At 36.8% G+C, this 16304-nt stretch overlaps 1 protein-coding gene across 1 annotated transcript; it reads right to left on the bottom strand.

The window, feature by feature from the left end:
• Positions 1 to 57: 57 nt before the first annotated feature.
• Positions 58 to 15043, bottom strand: LOC142343902 (cilia- and flagella-associated protein 45-like). Its single transcript, XM_075395288.1, has 10 exons — positions 14833 to 15043; positions 14201 to 14448; positions 10472 to 10616; positions 9741 to 10090; positions 9236 to 9365; positions 6525 to 6671; positions 5693 to 5806; positions 2557 to 2750; positions 698 to 922; positions 58 to 403 (listed from the first exon to the last, which is right to left on the bottom strand). Exons 1-10 carry the CDS (start codon positions 14833 to 14835, stop codon positions 325 to 327), a joined length of 1635 nt encoding a protein of 544 aa, XP_075251403.1. The 5' UTR covers positions 14836 to 15043; the 3' UTR covers positions 58 to 324.
• Between the last annotated feature and the right edge of the window lie 1261 nt (positions 15044 to 16304).

Raw genomic sequence — 16304 nt, 5'->3', positions numbered from 1 at the left:
GAAACACACTTGGAGTTAGGTACGGGTTTCTACCTTAGAATGATAAATTTAGAAAACTTTTTAACAAAAATTTATTAAATGCATCAATAAAACAACTATATTGGGTATGGTAGACTTGTTGAATGAAAACTGGTGGGCACACGAAGAAAAAGAAGATAAATGTTGTCCTACTTTAACAATAAAATCATCAGTTTTTAGTAACATTTCGTTACTCTATGACGTCATCATTATGCTATAACGCTTTTTCTAACACGGGAAAGCAGTTTCGTTCTCTTCAAGACAGTGGTAATTGTTGTTTTTGTTTATTTCTCACTGTGAAAGATATTATCGTACTCCTACAGGAAGAGGGTTGTTCATCTTTCTTATGACTTCGTTCAGGTATTTATCAGGAACACCCATGTCTCTGAAACAAACAAAAACAAATCATTCCGCAATTGTCTAAAAAACTGAATTAAGCCCAATTAATTTCCCTATTTCAGATCATCTTTGTCGCAAGCCAGCTAAAAAAACAATTTTATCACCGCAAAGTATGGAAAAACTTTTATTCCGTTTCGTAAGATCCAAACTTTTTACTATTTTTCCCCGAATGAAGTGAAGCTATTAGGTTATCTGACCTTTAAACTGGGGGGGGGGGGGGGGGGCTAAAATAGAACGACCCAATTAACATAGAGGGAAATTAAAAAATAAAGGTACTAACTTGAGTTCAGTTATTTTCTTTTGCTTGATCTTGTCAATCTTTTCCCGCCTGGCCCTGGCCTCCTCGGCAAGTTTGGTTCCCTCCTCAAAGAACGCGTTCCTCTCTCCAATTTTGACCTGCTCCTTCTCTCTGATCTGAGCTCGGATGTCTTTGCAGAATGAGTCCTTATTTTTCTGAACTTCTCTCTCTTTCTCAGCCTCCTTCGCTATCTCCTCCTTCTGCACTCTAAAAATACCACCCACACAACGTTAAATACTGTACACAGTGCAAACCCGGGCTGACCACCCAGATGTCAGCTAATTCCTATGTCAGCCAATTTACCGGCCACGCAGTACACTAGATCGAAAGGACAGCAGATCGAAAGCAAAAGTTAGGACACTAAATTGAAAACGAAATTACTCAAATTGTGTATTGACCAATCAGATTTAAGCGCTCACTTATTATGCAGCTCACACCATGCTCTGTTGTGATATTTCGTTTGGTTGTGTTAGATTCCTGTCGCGTCCCAAGGGCCGTTAAAGCATAGCTATACGTGGTAATTTTAAGCCAGCTCACATGTTGCGCTTATTTTTAGGCAGGGTGAGAATATAGATTAATTTTCTATCTCAATTTTTTGTTATCGATCTATTTTATGGTTCATTTTTGTTCTTAATAAGAGGTAACCTTATAGTAAAATCTAATTTGGATCTTTTAAGATAAGTATTTTGGTGTATTCACTTGTTATCTTCATAAGATCTTCACAACTAGCTACAGCCCATACCAAAAGAGTTTAATTAATATGTCGCTAATTTGTAGAATTTTGAGACAACGGAATTGCAAAGTATAATTCCAATTATACAATTTTAGCACAGTATAATTTAGTTTATAATGTTGTTTAATAGTATAAACCAATTAGTATAATAGTATAATTTGTTGCCTTATCCCACACGGTAAGGCCTTTTTTTTACATGCATTGAGATTCGTTTTTTGGAGTACAATAGTTTATCACGGCCGGGTTAGGGGTTATTTGGCTTGACCTTTTCCGCTAGCCCGCTAGCCCCCCCTTGCCCCCGCCGCCGCCGCCGCCGCCTTATATAGCCGAAATTTAGGCACCCCACAAAATTGATGTTTTGCTCTCTTTTGAAAAGGTTATTCATTTTCATACTATGGTTTCTGGTATAATAAATTAACAACCATATATGTAACAATTTGCAGGACAAATATAGTAGTAGACTCATTTACAAAGCTCGCAATTACTAAAAACCCAATAAGAACAAGTTTTTTGTTGATGTTTAGATTATATGCAGTGACTTATTGCTATTCACAAATTATTTTGAAACCTCCACTCCATTAGTATTTTCCAAATGCCTATTCACACGTATGCATACGTAGTAACTCAAATGCATACATAATGTTTAAACGTATAAAAATGGGGGCGCCTAATTTGCTGCGGGGGGGGGGCGCTAGCAGAAACGATCCGGCTTGGCTAGATGTGGTGATGAGAAAATAGTCTTTTTTTAATTGGTGGGCTCTAGTCCAAAACAACGGACGATTATCTTTTAAGATTTTGGGGATATTTAACTTTAAAATCACAACATGAGAGCAAAGTGACACTCTTGGAACTGGATTTACTTTTTTTCTTAACCAAAGCTGTCAAATTTATCTTGATTTTCTCCGTTCATACTTTTGTCACTTTTCTGGAACTTTGGGCCGCTACAGTTCTATCGATTTTCAAAATAAAGGGAAATTGAAAAGTACTGAAAATACCCTATAGAAAAAAAACAGACAACTTTCATTGAATTTCTCATTTTGAGCGTTCAATTTTGTCATCGAGTGCATCAAATGAGCGTTCAACGAGTGCAGTAAGTTGTTCATGATACCTGAGGACTCGGTTGAATTCTGCCTCGTTTTTGGCAACCTCTACAGCCTGCGAGAGTTCTTTGTACTTGAGCTGTTCCTCCCTGGCCCTCTTGAGCATATCCTCTGTCTCCTTCTTCTTCACCGCCTCCTCCATCTCTTTCCGCCTCCACTCTCTCTCCGCCGCCTCTTGGCTACGCTTCGCCTTAAGTGCATCCTAAAAAAGCCAACATAAGAGACGGTGACGTCTTAACAAATAGACGTACCAAAATGTAGATTTTTCAACGAATCTGATTGGTTGAGAACTTTAAAAAATTGTACCTTTATGCGTTCAATTAGCCTAAATTGGACATAGCCTAATGCTAGATTATAATTTTTACCGCATCTGGGCATGCTTCGCGGGCCATGGCCATGCCTCAGCGGCCAGTGGGACTTGATATGAATCTATCACAACCGAATGTGAGACCAGTATCCCCCCAATTTTTCTCTTTCGGCTTATCGTGATTTGTGAAATTTTACGGTAATGTTCATATCCTAGTTTTAAAACATGGAGAATTTGTTGAGCAATCAGCCAATCAGAAAACAATATTCCCAATATCTCAATTGTGATTGGCCAGTAATAAAATTTCTATATTTTGGTTAGTCTGCCATTTTCACCAGCGCCATACGAGACATAAGTATAATTAATGGCTGCAAACCATTTATCACTATAATCAATGTTAGCATTTCGACCCCACTTGAGTCAGGGGGGGGGGGGGTCGACCATATGAGAAGACCAATAATTAAGTTGAGGTAGTAGGTAATTTCCCTACCTTAATGACATGGTCGAGCACAGTACTGAAGTCGACCCAAAGTCTTGTCATAATTTGACTTACGGCCTTTTCATAGCAGTGGAAAATCCGGATCCTGGACACCAAGACGTTTGTAAATACGAAGAAAATATAAAACGGGGAGTGGTTTGAAAAATTTGCTTTTATTAGGTAAATGATATTCACAGTCCTCAAAATCTCTAGTTTTGCTAGAGAGTTGTGAGTGGTATCATCAGAAAGCCCTTCCAGCGTAGAATATTGAATTAAAAAGATTTTTCTGATTTTCTTTTTTTACAGGAGTTACCGAGGTTTAAAATTTTGTGAATTGTATATTACCTTGTTTTTATTCAGGAATTCCGAATTTTTTTCCAAAATTTCGTCAATTTTGGCGTAATCTCCACCAAAACAGGTCAACGTCCGCTTCCTGTGAGTTGTATATTAATGTCTGCAATGGTCTATAATTTACTAATGGTCTCTTGGCTGGATACTACGAGTTTTCAAAAAAACTGTTTTTTCAGCATGATTGAACATTTTGAGTTCACTTTGTTTCCTTGTCAAATAACCACATTATTGACAAGTCCAATTGCAGGAAAGGTTAGTTGGGAACAAGCAAAGCGTTGAAAAAGGACGTATCTGAATATCATAATTGTTTTTGTCGATTAATTTATGCTTTTGGGCTGAGACACAGTTCTCGCAAAACTTAGTGTATTTTTTACTATTTCTGGCTGGGTTTGTCTTTCTTGTTGTTGTACAACTTGTACCTGACAATGATAGGTCTCAATTGCTTTCCCAGGACGTATAACTGAACCTCTTTTTATCTTTTTACATTTCGGTTTATAGCTATTTGTCTTAACGACTTTCAAATGAACTTTTTAAAAAAAATTTTTTTAACTGACTCCTTTTTGCATTTAATTTTGCCATCATGTAACTGAATCTCACTAATAAGAAGTCTCAACCACATTTGACAATTCAAACATTTTTTACTTGGCTGGTTATATGTTTTCACTGATGGCTTCGACCATTTAGTTTCATAAAAAATTTCCGTGACTTCTAAACTGTTCAATTTTTGGGTTTTTTATCAGTTTTACGTAGTCCCTTCATGAGGAAGACTCGTTCATGGTCGGATGAGAAGCAAGTGATGAATCACAGTTCTTGCAGAAAACATCTCATCTCATGATCATAGTGCCTGGAACACTGCTGTCGTAAAATTGTTTGCGAAGCTTGGGGCTTCTGCTGGTTTTGTATTTTGTAGTCTCGTAACTTTTTCCCATTAATAACAAGCTCAATTGGTATCTTGAGGTGTTGCAACTTAATTCATCTCTTTTGTGAGATTTCATGTAGTCATGAGTTTTCAAAATATTTGTTCTCAAAAGCAAATTTTAACTCGTTTCTCTGTTAATTTGTAGCTTAGTCTCTGTAAAGACATGTCCGTTTCCACTGAGCTATACTATAATCTTTATAATAAAATGAGCTGCAACCGTTTGTTTCTCTGATTTGTTACTACTGTTACTACCGGATTTCATAAAGTGTTTCTCTTTGAGATTTTTATATGTTTGTACATCTTAAAGGATTTTTGTTTTTTTTTGTTAATTATAACATTAATGGTAGGCTTCATTGGCTTCCAAACAATGCGCAATTGATTATTTTTTATGCTCTTAGTGGCAAATTTATGGTTGTAACGGCTTCACTGCCATTATTGCCAAAATTTATTCGAAATTTTTATTTTTGCCTGTATTTGTCCTTCTTTTTGTAGTCGTATGACGTACACTGGCAGGTCTCGATTGTTTCCTATGGAGATATAATTGAACATTTTGGCAATTTCAGTTAATATCTAATCATTTTAAGCACGTCGAGTTCAATTTTTTTTTCAAATATGGAAATATATTTTTCAACTTCGCGCATTTTTGCTCTTTTTGTCGACCAGTTATCCAGTCGCATTGAGGACAAGTCCAATATCTTTTCAAATGAACTATAGGTTAGTTCGCTTTGTTTAGGTTTTATCTGGCGCGAATTTGATTATGTTATGTTTTTTTAATATAGACATCGAGTTTTGTTCGTAATTAATGTTTGTTATCTGATTTTTGTTTTTGTCTTTTCTACTAGCCCCATTAACAACAAGTTCCATCGGTCCTCTAGCGTGGAATTATTTCATTTCATTTTTGGTTTATTGAATGATACATATGACGGTTTTGAAAGCGTTCTATCTCTTTTTCATTTGGTAGCCAATTATGTCAAGAATGTGGATGGGCGGGGACAGAATATTATTTGCGTACGCACATTACCGAGCCTCCTTGTTCTTGTCTATAGTTGGGTGGGTGTTTTTTTCCGAAAGCAGGTTTGTGATACTAACGAGTTCAGCCTGCCTGTCCTGTTCCCTCTCCTGAAGAGCCCTCAATCGGGCAATCTCCTTCTCCTTCTCCCTCTTCTGGGCTATCGCCTCCTGTTCACGTGCCTCCTCTCTCTCCTAAACACACATCACCAAATAACATAGATCTACCTAAGTAATAGTATACCTTTACAGTAATTGTATACTTAGTTAATGACCATAGAGCAACCCGTATCTAACTTCTTTCTCAAAGAGGAGTTTTTTCACGCGTGTTTTAGGGAAGGGTTTAATGCCTGCCGACCCCCCCCCCCTTAGAAACCCATTCTATACTATATTATTTGTGTATATAGAATAGTTTCTAAAACCAGATGTGACTAGCCATTACAGTGTTTTTATACCAGTTATGTATCATGTGATATTTTAAAAATATTCATCGCAAAATATCCAAACGCCATTTTCTACACCTCTTTAAAGTTCCCAAAATTGTGTTTAGTGACAGTTCTTGTAAAAGCTAAGCCCGTGAAACGAATGAAATTTGATATATCTTACAAACACAAGTAAGATCTTAATTTTTCTCAAAATTTGAAGCTAAAATCATAATAAGTTTTGACATGTTTTGATCAAATCTTGTCAAATGCAAATGTCTGAAAACTTTTAAAAATCTTGTGCTTATCTTAACGTTTTCTTATACCAAGATCTTATGTAGATATTTCAATTTTCAATTTTTCGGATCTATTCTGCCCCCCCCCCCCCCCTATTCTGTAACTGGGGGTCATAAAAAAACACTGGGGTGGGGGGGGGGACAGAATAGATCCCAATTTTCATTTAACTGGCAAGACATACTTTATGGACTTACGGCTTTTTCCTTGAGGAATTGCATGACCTTGAGATCCAGAGCCCTGTCCTGTTCCAGGGCCTTCTCCTTCTGGTGCTTCTGCATCTCGTTTTCCTCCAACAGTTCACGTGCTATCTCCTTCTGTTCACGCTTCTTAGACAGCAGTGCCTAATAACAGTATATTAAGTAAGCCGAGAGGTAAGGTGTGTGGTTCACACGCCAATGATTGAGAGTTCAATCCCCTGCCTCCGTGAAGCTGTCTGTGTAAGAATGAGCTCTTACTTAACCATAGCTTCAGGTTGACCATAGACTGACCAATGTTGGCTGCAATAATGGTACCACGTGAAAGTTTCAGACGCAAAAAAAGTGGCCGTAGTCACCAAACAAAGAGCAATGCTGCTCATAGAAAGAATAGTCTGAAATGTGGGGAATAATAAGAAAACGATCAGCTGAGGACAGGCCGCTGTGGCCTAATGCTGTTCCGCTGCGATTACGCAGGAACCATAATTATTAATTAGGCGTACAAGTCAGTCATCAGGCGTGTATGAAAGTATATTGAGTTCAAAAACTGTACCACTGCAAAATTGTTTCAACATTGTTTGCTCTGCAAGTTGAGATGATCTTATCGAGCAGTAATGCTATACCCAACGAAAGCAGTTACCAATTCATGAAATTTCTTTGTCTCACCCAATCAGCCGAGATTTTAATAAAGTTTCAACTGATAAGCAACTCAATGAGGGGGAGGGATGTGGGGGGCAATTGGTAACAAAATTTCTGACTTATCCAGTAATCGCGTAGATGAAAAAATATGGGAGTTACCAACTCCGAAAAAAAAGATGAATAAAATGACAGTCTGCGAATGTTAATAATTCTGTAACATTCAATTTGCTACTTGTGAAATGTAACAACAGTTCTAAATTTACCAAAATTCCACAGTGCTTTAGCAAAGTCTATAAATAATTGTGGTTTTTCAACCTTTGGCGGTACCAATGAAAAAAAGATGGTTGGAATACGAAAATTTTACAAAAAATATATGGAGGATTTTTCCAAGAATTTTCAGATAATCTTCAATCGTTTTACTGATGATAAAAATTACACCGGATTTTGATAGTTTTTGATAATTTTGATAATTTTTGATAACTTTTTCTGACTCTTCAATCACATATACGGCGCGCAAAGCGCTAGAGGCGTATCATCAAATCAATCACAAATAAAAAATAAGGCAATGAATACTCATTGACTCGCGACTGACAATGACATGCAAGTATTGCAAACCAGCCAACTTTTTCTAACTAACTTTGAGAAATTAGAATTAAAATCTTTCAGCTTATCAGGTTGCATTTAATACAAAAATTAACTGATAAAATTTTTTTGTGATGTGTTCCTAAATGTTTCCTAAATTGCAGTTCACGTTCCGGCCACTCTTCCACTTATGACAAGGAACGCGTTGCACCAAATTCCTTTTAGCCGTTCTAAAATAATCAGGATATTGTGTTTCTGTAGTTTTTTGCAACGGTATATATAATGTTTTCAAAGCTGTATTACAAATTTCGTTTATAACTATTTATTAAGCTCACTTTTTTCAACAAAAAATTGAGTTGGATTTGCTAAGGATCACAGAAAACGGAATCGCGTTACTTGTAACAATTCAATATGATTGAGAAACAAATCGAAGACAGAGATATATGACAGAGACCTGTTTATGCAAAATGAATAAACAAAATTTTAACCTGGGTTCTTTATTTAGTCACAAGTTGAAATACAAGAAGCTAAGATATTAACTGTTGAATTGCAGCTCAAGTAAATAGCAAGATCAGAACACAGTAAAAATACACTTCTGCTTAAAGATTTACTACACAAGAGTATTTGAAGTACAAGAGATAGTATCACATTATTTACTGCTCAAATCAGCTTATTTTTGCAATACATTTGCTGAACAATAGGAAACAAACCGTTTTCTGCGGCAGTTTTTAGTGCTTGTGGTATTGCTGTTTTACTCTCTCTATATTTCATTTTCACGGGGCTATGACAATAATTTTAATTATAACTATAACTATGACTTTTACCGTGAGGCCATTAATTGTCATGACAACAAAAAGTGGATAAAAAATGACTAACAGAGCTCTAATCTGTTACCCTTAACTGTTTAAATTTTTTTCATCGTGCGCAAGCTCATCTCCATTAATGCACTTACGCAATTCAATTAGATCAGATTTCCAAGTTGTTTTTTTATAACGTTCAAGAGGAATTTGTTTTTTTAGTTCGGTCACTGTATGCCACATGAAGTAGCAAGTCAAGAAAGTGTTTCAAAGCTGTAAGGCAGACTTCAAACTTGGGGTCTAAAAGTTTTTCCTTGTTTCTTGAAATTTCTTCTCCCTTGCACAACTCGCGTTGATTGTGCAATTTTTCTATTTCTAGCCTCGTCGAGTTTATTTTATGCATGGATTAAACGTAACTCTACTTTCAACGTTCTAACAATCCGATTGTATGCGTGAACTTACTTTACTGGCGTGGAGTTTCTAGTTGAGAAATGTAGAGTTAAACATAATCTTCGGCTTTGAGAAAAAAATGTTGTTATCGCTGCTTGGCTGAGTCAAAAACGATAAAATCTACAATGTCACCATTGCCGTGCTTTTGTTCGATATTTAAATTATTAATAATTGGATGTTGTTTCCAAGGTGAAATTTTATCGGTATCGACGATTTAAATAATTTTTGTGCGTTAATTCGTACCTGGATGTCTTCCTCTTCCATGGCTTCCTGTTTTTTCCTCATAGCCCTGGCCTCCTGTTCCTTAGCCTCTTCCTCAAGAATAGACGCCTCTTCCCTCGCAGCCATCTGGTCTCGGATCACACCTGCTGCCCTGGTACACCATACAAAAATTAAATCACTCTTAATCTAGACGCTAAGGTGGAAAAAAAGTTGGTCAAACCTACTCGCCATAATACGGACCATATATGGTTTATAAAACGAATTAAAATTTTGTCGTTTCGTTATCTTGGTTTGTTTAAAGATTAGTAATTATTTTCCATAATCTTTATTATGTACCTTTCACCCACAAAAGATGCCTTCCTGCATTTTCTGCAATTTAATTCCATAATTTACCATCACTTAAATGTTATGAACACACTTTTTACAGTATTTGAACTGATTTTTCGATCGATCAATTTAACTTGAAGAGCATCGGGGGTAAAATTGCGCTAAAAATTATAGACTCTGGATCAACTTTTGAACTAACTCAAGCTGCTTGTGTTTCTTTATGAGATCATATTCCTCCTGCAGTTTGATCTTCCTCTGTCTCTCGTGTTCCATCATTGCATCCAATCTCTGCTCCTCCTCCGTCAGCTCCTTCTCAATTATATCCTTCTCAAGAATCTGAGCATCTCTGATTGCGTGGCACTTCGAGTTCAGAATCAATTCGTTTAGAAGTTTGATCTCGTCTGTCTGTTCGTCTCGTAGTTCCTGAGCTTTGGCCAAAAGGTGTTCACGTTGCTGTTTGACCTCTTCTTCCAAGTCGCTCAGTTTTTCGTTCTTCTTTCGTTTTAGATCTTCTTCGGCCAGGAGTTGCTTCCGCTTCGAAGCCTCTGACTAAAATCAATCGCAACGTTTCAACTAACTTGTAACTTGTATGATATTTATACGCCCGTCGTAGTAATTTTGACAAAATTTGGCATAGTTTTAGAATTTCCGAAAGTTTTAAGGGGATATTGCCTTGAATTAATAAAGATAGTTGAGATATATTGTTTTGTCCCCACCCGTGTTTTTGTGTTTTTATGCCCCCCCCCCCCCCCCCGTTACAAATCATGCTATTTTACGCAGCACGCAAAAAGATAGCACGCGCGCCTGGTGGAGCATTAAAATTTTATGCCCATTAAGCAGGGTGGAGGTGGGGGCTGGGGTCCAAAACAGAATAGATCCGACCTCTGTGACAGGTTACAAAGGAGGATACAAGACGAAGAGGACACTGACCTCCTGGTATTCCTTCTCCTCCTTGATGGCTCTGAGCTGTGCCTCCCTCTCCTCTTTACTCAGAACTTTGCTCGCCCTCTTTATCCTGTCATACTCCCCCTTGGGCAGCACTATAGACTCACCAGATGGGTCCTCTCTGGGCACTCTGAAAAAAAAACACAAACTGATCAAACGATAAGTTTACCCAGGGTGAGGTATCGCTAGCGACTGTTTAAGAGATGCACATTTAGCGCGTTTGGCCATGCCTCGCGGGCCATAGCCATGCCTTAGCGGCCCGTGAGACTTGATATGAAACTATCACAACCGAACAAATTATTACGGCCGAAATTTATATATAAGATATTTCTAATCATCAATTAGTAGTCTTATAATATAATAATGTTGTTTCTGCGTAATCGCAGCGGAGCAAAGTTAGATTTTTAGTCTTCTGTACATTAATAGTAGCATGTTATTAGCTGTCCTTTTTCTATTATTCCCCACATCTCAAACTGTTCAGTTTGGGAGCATAAATGCTCTTTTTTGGTGACTATGGCCACTTCTTTAGCGTCCGAGACTTTCACGTGCAACCAATTTTGCAGACAAAATTGGTCATGCTATGGTAAACCTGAAGCTATGGTTAAGTAAGAGCTCATTCTCACACAGACAGCTTCACGGAGGCAAGGGATTGAACTATCGATCATTGGTGTGTTACACTCACTTTACCATCTGTTATCACGCCACAATTAGAAATCCGAGGGACTTTTTACGGAATTAATTAGCAATTGAATTTTCTTTCATATCTGCCTAATTAACATTGTTAAAATTTATCGCGGTAAACAGTGACACGTTCGAGCAAATATGCTCGCCTAAAAACATCTAAAAAGTCTTTGATAAATAACGGGAACAGGCAGTTGTGTTTTGTGCTTTTTACATGGTTCCTTGTCAAAGCTCCTTGACTTGACTAAGGAACTACATTAGTCAAGGATCTGCCATTGATCTAATTTCTGTCTCAGTCTGTCTAATCATATATTGGTGATTTACGGCTGCGTTTTGGCGAATTATGCGTTTTGGCGAATTATGTTCACTTTAAACGTTAAAAAAATATAACGAAGGGATTTTTCTGATTGGGCCGCCCCAGCTTAGTGGGAGCACTTAATTTGCATCCGTGACTCACGTGCCATAATTTTAAAACAATTTACTTTGTAATGGCACGTGCCCTATAACTGGGAAGGGCAGAACGTAGTGGGGATGGGGCAGAAACGGAAAAATCCTACTCAGGTTTGAATATGTCCATGAAACGGATAGAACCAGTAGACTATGGTAACCTACAGCCATTTAGGTCACCAGTCAAACAGCAGCCGAACTATAACATTTTAAATCATAAAACAGCCAGTTTTTTCCTGTCGTGAAAGTCATTTTTTCATTAGACACAACAAGCTTAAGGGCTCACAAAATGACATAAACGTGATCTCACCAGATAATTTGATAAAATTTGAATGAAGTAAATTATTGATGGTGGTTTCAATTGAGGCAAATTTAAATATTCGGTAAAAAAACAACTTCTGATGAAAGTCTCTTTTTTCGCGCTCTTCCAAAAACTCTTCTGTTTTCGCATAAAGATTTATTTTTTTTCAAACAGTTTTAAAGAATAAATATATGCAACAAAAATGCTCAAGAGAATAATTAACCACTAATTGAAAACTTCCTTAAATAAACTGAATAATCAATTTGGAAAGTTTGTGTCGCGCAAATTCAATCTAAGTCGACAAGTCATTTTTCAAGTTCAGTCTGCTTAACACAATTCTATTAAAACTCTAGATATATGTATTTTAACGGTGATATCTTTCACATAACCTTATAAACTTAGAAATCGAAGAAAAAGTTCCGCAATAGACTGTTTTCGCAATAGCACTTGAGAAATAAAAAGCTTAGCTAATGTATTGCATGAGGCCCTATACACCTTAGGCAAGCAGAAGTATGAAAAATTAAAAATTAAGACCATTACAAGACATTTTGAAAAAAAACAATAAAAAATTATCAGATTTTTAACGAGAGCATCAACAGAGATTTTTAAAGGTTTTTAGCCAGATATTGCACCAAAACTTTCAGTTTTTGTTGACAAGATTTTCAACATCTCAAAACCGATAAGTTAATTGGAACATAAATCAATAGTTAGATCTTGTCCTAAGTAAAAAAATTAATTTGCTTGATATCAAGTGATTCCGCAACTGTATGCCATATTTTTTGAACATCGGTTTCAAAATGAAAATTTGTTTAAAGCGTAATCTCTAAGACTTTTTGCAATGTTCACAATTTAGGACCTACAGGTTTAGTGGTTCTACAACGAATAGCCCCTCTCGCTTCCCGCAAATTATGTTAAGTACGCCATAATGGGGATATTAATCTTGTAAGGGTCTATATTGAGAACGAACATTTTTGTGTAACGACGTCTCAGTTGCATGCAAAAGTGTTGCAATTTAAGTGAGAATAGAATTGTCTCCAACGGCGAATAAGTAAGAAAACGTAGTAAAAGCTGATATGCAATATAGATTTAAAATGTTTTGGATAAGTAATTATAATTTCTTTAATAAAAAAATCAAATTTGACGGTTTTAAAGTGCATGATGTCAGCACATTTTATACAAAGCAAAATAGTAGCAAAATTTGTCTTTTTCTTGATTAGAACAAGATTTGAGAAGCGTAAAATTAGTTTCTTTTAATAGAGTTGATTTACCTGTTTGGTGGTTAATATAAAAAAAGTCGCACTGTCAACCTGACCAATTTTCAAATATAGTTAGCAAGCATTTCAAAATATCCATAGGCAAACTTTTAGTTTCACAATCAGACCAAAAAGTTAGTTTAAAAAATTGTTGCTAGATCTAAGTACCTTGAACACGGTGTGATAAGTAGTGGTGTAAGATATCATAATGAAATTTCAACGGCAAGTGAAACATTGTCAAAATCTTCTAGTAAAGCCAAAAAGATACACAGCTCAATTTTTAGAAAAATACAAGAAGGACCCAGAACAATTTCAATTTGACCAATTGATGTGGCGTGACTTTAAATTTAGTTCTTGATGTGTGCTGTTCCTATCTATTTAATTATTGTTGTTATCAAGTCAAACGGAACTTTTCTGCTTATTATTTATTTATTACAAACACTACCTGAATGATATATTTTATATATCATTTCAGGAATTAACTTGTTATTTTTTTATTCTTTTTGTCTTTCCCATTTTACTCGCCGTCGAATTTATGCCCCTCATTATGGTATATTTTAGTATGGTAGTGTTTGAGGGGGGAGGGGGAATCCGTTATCTGACCACTGAGCTGGGCTATAATGGGCAAGACCCATTTGTTGTTAGCAGAATGCCAGCGCTTTTGATGAATATTGAATATCATTTTGGTGGCAATAGTTTTTTTGATAATAGAGTGTAATTTATGGTTGAGTATAATAAAAAGACAGTATGTGCAAATATATCACGCACAATTTGGGGTGCAATTAATAACGGAAAAGATCCAAAAATTTTCTATGTGTTGACAGAGACGGAGAATCTTTTCCGTTTGCCCTCCTCCCCCTCAGTGCGTTATGCACCCCCCCCCCCCCGTTACAGAGCACGTGCCATTGCATAGTAAATCGTTATGCAAAAATATGGCACCTGTGTCTGTGGGTGCAAATAATATGCGCCCACTAAGCTAGGGGGGGGCACAAACGGAAAAGGCCCAAAAAACTTTAAAAAGTTGAATCGTACATCAATTTTCGGATGAGGTCTTTTGTGATAACTTGGATCTGTTCTGGCTTCTTTGTCTTTCCAGGAGCTGAGTTGTGTCTGTCTCCACAGTCAAAGGCCGCTGGTCCAGCAGACCCCGATGGCTGCTGCTTCCCTTTTCCAAACAGGAGTTCGTCGACTCTTGATTCACGTGACACTGTTTTGTAGACGGGACCCTTGCCTCTGCTCCCGGCTGCACTCGAGGCACTGTAGCTGATCACACTGCCCGGCTTAAAAAGATTTAAAAAAATAGGCACAATTGCTTGGTCTTTCTCATTATAGTCCCTACCCCACCCCCCCATCACGGTAATCATAACTTGGGCCTTTCCCATTGTACACCCCCCCCCCCCAGCCTAGGGGTCAGATAACCTATAGCCCCCCCATCATGGTAAATATACCGTAATGGGGGCTATAATTTCATGGAGGGGCTATAATGGAAAAAACCCCATAACTTAATGGGGAGTGGGGCAATAGCAGAAATGGGAAAAACCCATCTAACTTTTACAAGCTTACTCACCGAGTTATTTACGGGTTAACTTTCACGGGATATTAATATTTTCTTCAGGTGGAGTTTTCCATCTACACAAAATGAACAAAAAAACGCAACCTCTCACCATTTTGGGTTTCTAAACAACTGAAGTCTACGTAATATCCACAACCACTCAATATATATCTCCTCTTCGATGTATTCGTTGGTTAAGTCTCAAATAAACAATCAAATAACAACAGATATGATATTCTCTACAACAGGTAAATCAGATTAAAGTGCATAACAGTAGCTACTGCGTGTTTTAAAATACACAATACAGCCAACAGTATTCTAATCAGCTGTTAAACATTGAAGCATGAGCACGTGCTAAAATTTAGAATATTGTATACAAGCATTTGAACAAAAGAAGAATCTCTGAATATTTTTTATTCAACCTTTAATGTTACCATCATGATGTAAAAATGATCCGTACATTTAAACCAGGCCGCGCAAAGAAAAAAATTACTTGCGGCAGCCATAATTGTTACCACATTTTTGAAAAAACAACAAAATTTGAGGGCTATATTTGAGGGCTATAGTTTCGTGGAGGGGGGCTATAATTTTGAGTGTGTGTGTGTGTGTGGGGGGGGGGATTTGTAGGGCATTCAACTCTAGCATATGTGGTATCAACTTAAAACCCCATACCCCAAAAAATTCAATAAAAGAAATTTTGAGAATTTTTTTCCGGATCGATTCAGCCTAATTTTTTGGATCTTTTCCGTTTGTGCCCCCCCAGTACGTTATGCTCCCCCCAGTGACAGAGCACGTGTCATTACATAGTAAATCATTATGTAAAAATATTGCACGTGCGTCTGGGGGTTGCAAATAATATGCACCCACTAAGCTGGGGGGGCACAAACGGAAAAGATCCAATTTTTTTTATCAAGTTTCTCCTGAAATTAGCTTATATTTCGACTTTTTCAGACAACTTGTGGTTTTTGCGAGGGTATCTCAGTCTAACAGTTATCTTATTTTTCTAAAACTGTCTCCATTTAGAATTGAGACTTAAAAATAGTACGCACCCACTGAGCAAAGATTCCCATTGTTTCAGCAATTTCATTCCAATTTAGCCAATTCTGTAAACTAGTTTTTACATCTTTTCAACTTATAGGTCTCTTGATTGTTTTTACAAATTTTCTAAGTTTTGAGAAACAAGAAGAAAATTAGTGTAAGTAAATTTTCATGATGTTTCGAGAAAATAACAATACTTATGAAAATCTTTCACATCAAATATTAAAAATTACAAAACGTTATTTGTTTTGAACATTGGTCCACAGACTCAATTGCAAAAAACAACAAAAAAACTGGTTGTGCATTGCGTACTATTCTTTGCTACTCTGAGAGTTGATGGGAAGCCAGAAAAAAATAGCAAAATTCTACAGTTTCTTACGTTTTCTGCATCCAATGAACTTATTTTTTTTAAAGGAAACTTGTTTCAGCTTTTGAAGAGAATAACCAAAATTGGTTATTTAGAAGTGCGTCGTCTATCTTCAGTGGGCTTTTAATATTACGCTACTTTTTACAATTCAAAGCATTTGGATAGCATTTCAACACAGG

This window comes from Convolutriloba macropyga, chromosome 1, assembly GCF_964194025.1.
Source record: "Convolutriloba macropyga chromosome 1, txConMacr16.3, whole genome shotgun sequence".
Lineage (NCBI taxonomy): Eukaryota > Metazoa > Xenacoelomorpha > Acoela > Convolutidae > Convolutriloba > Convolutriloba macropyga.
Note: the sequence above shows the minus strand (reverse complement) of the source record. Positions and strands in the feature narration are given on the sequence as shown.

What these genes read in the sequence shown, in the direction of transcription:
- LOC142343902 (XM_075395288.1), bottom strand. An exon ending in GACCTCATCCGAAAATTGAT is followed by an intron (nt 10,617 to 14,200) that starts GTACGATTCAAC and finishes TTTTTTTTTCAG; the next exon opens with AGTGCCCAGAGAGGACCCAT. An exon ending in AATTCCTCAAGGAAAAAGCC is followed by an intron (nt 5,807 to 6,524) that starts GTAAGTCCATAA and finishes ATGTGTGTTTAG; the next exon opens with GAGAGAGAGGAGGCACGTGA.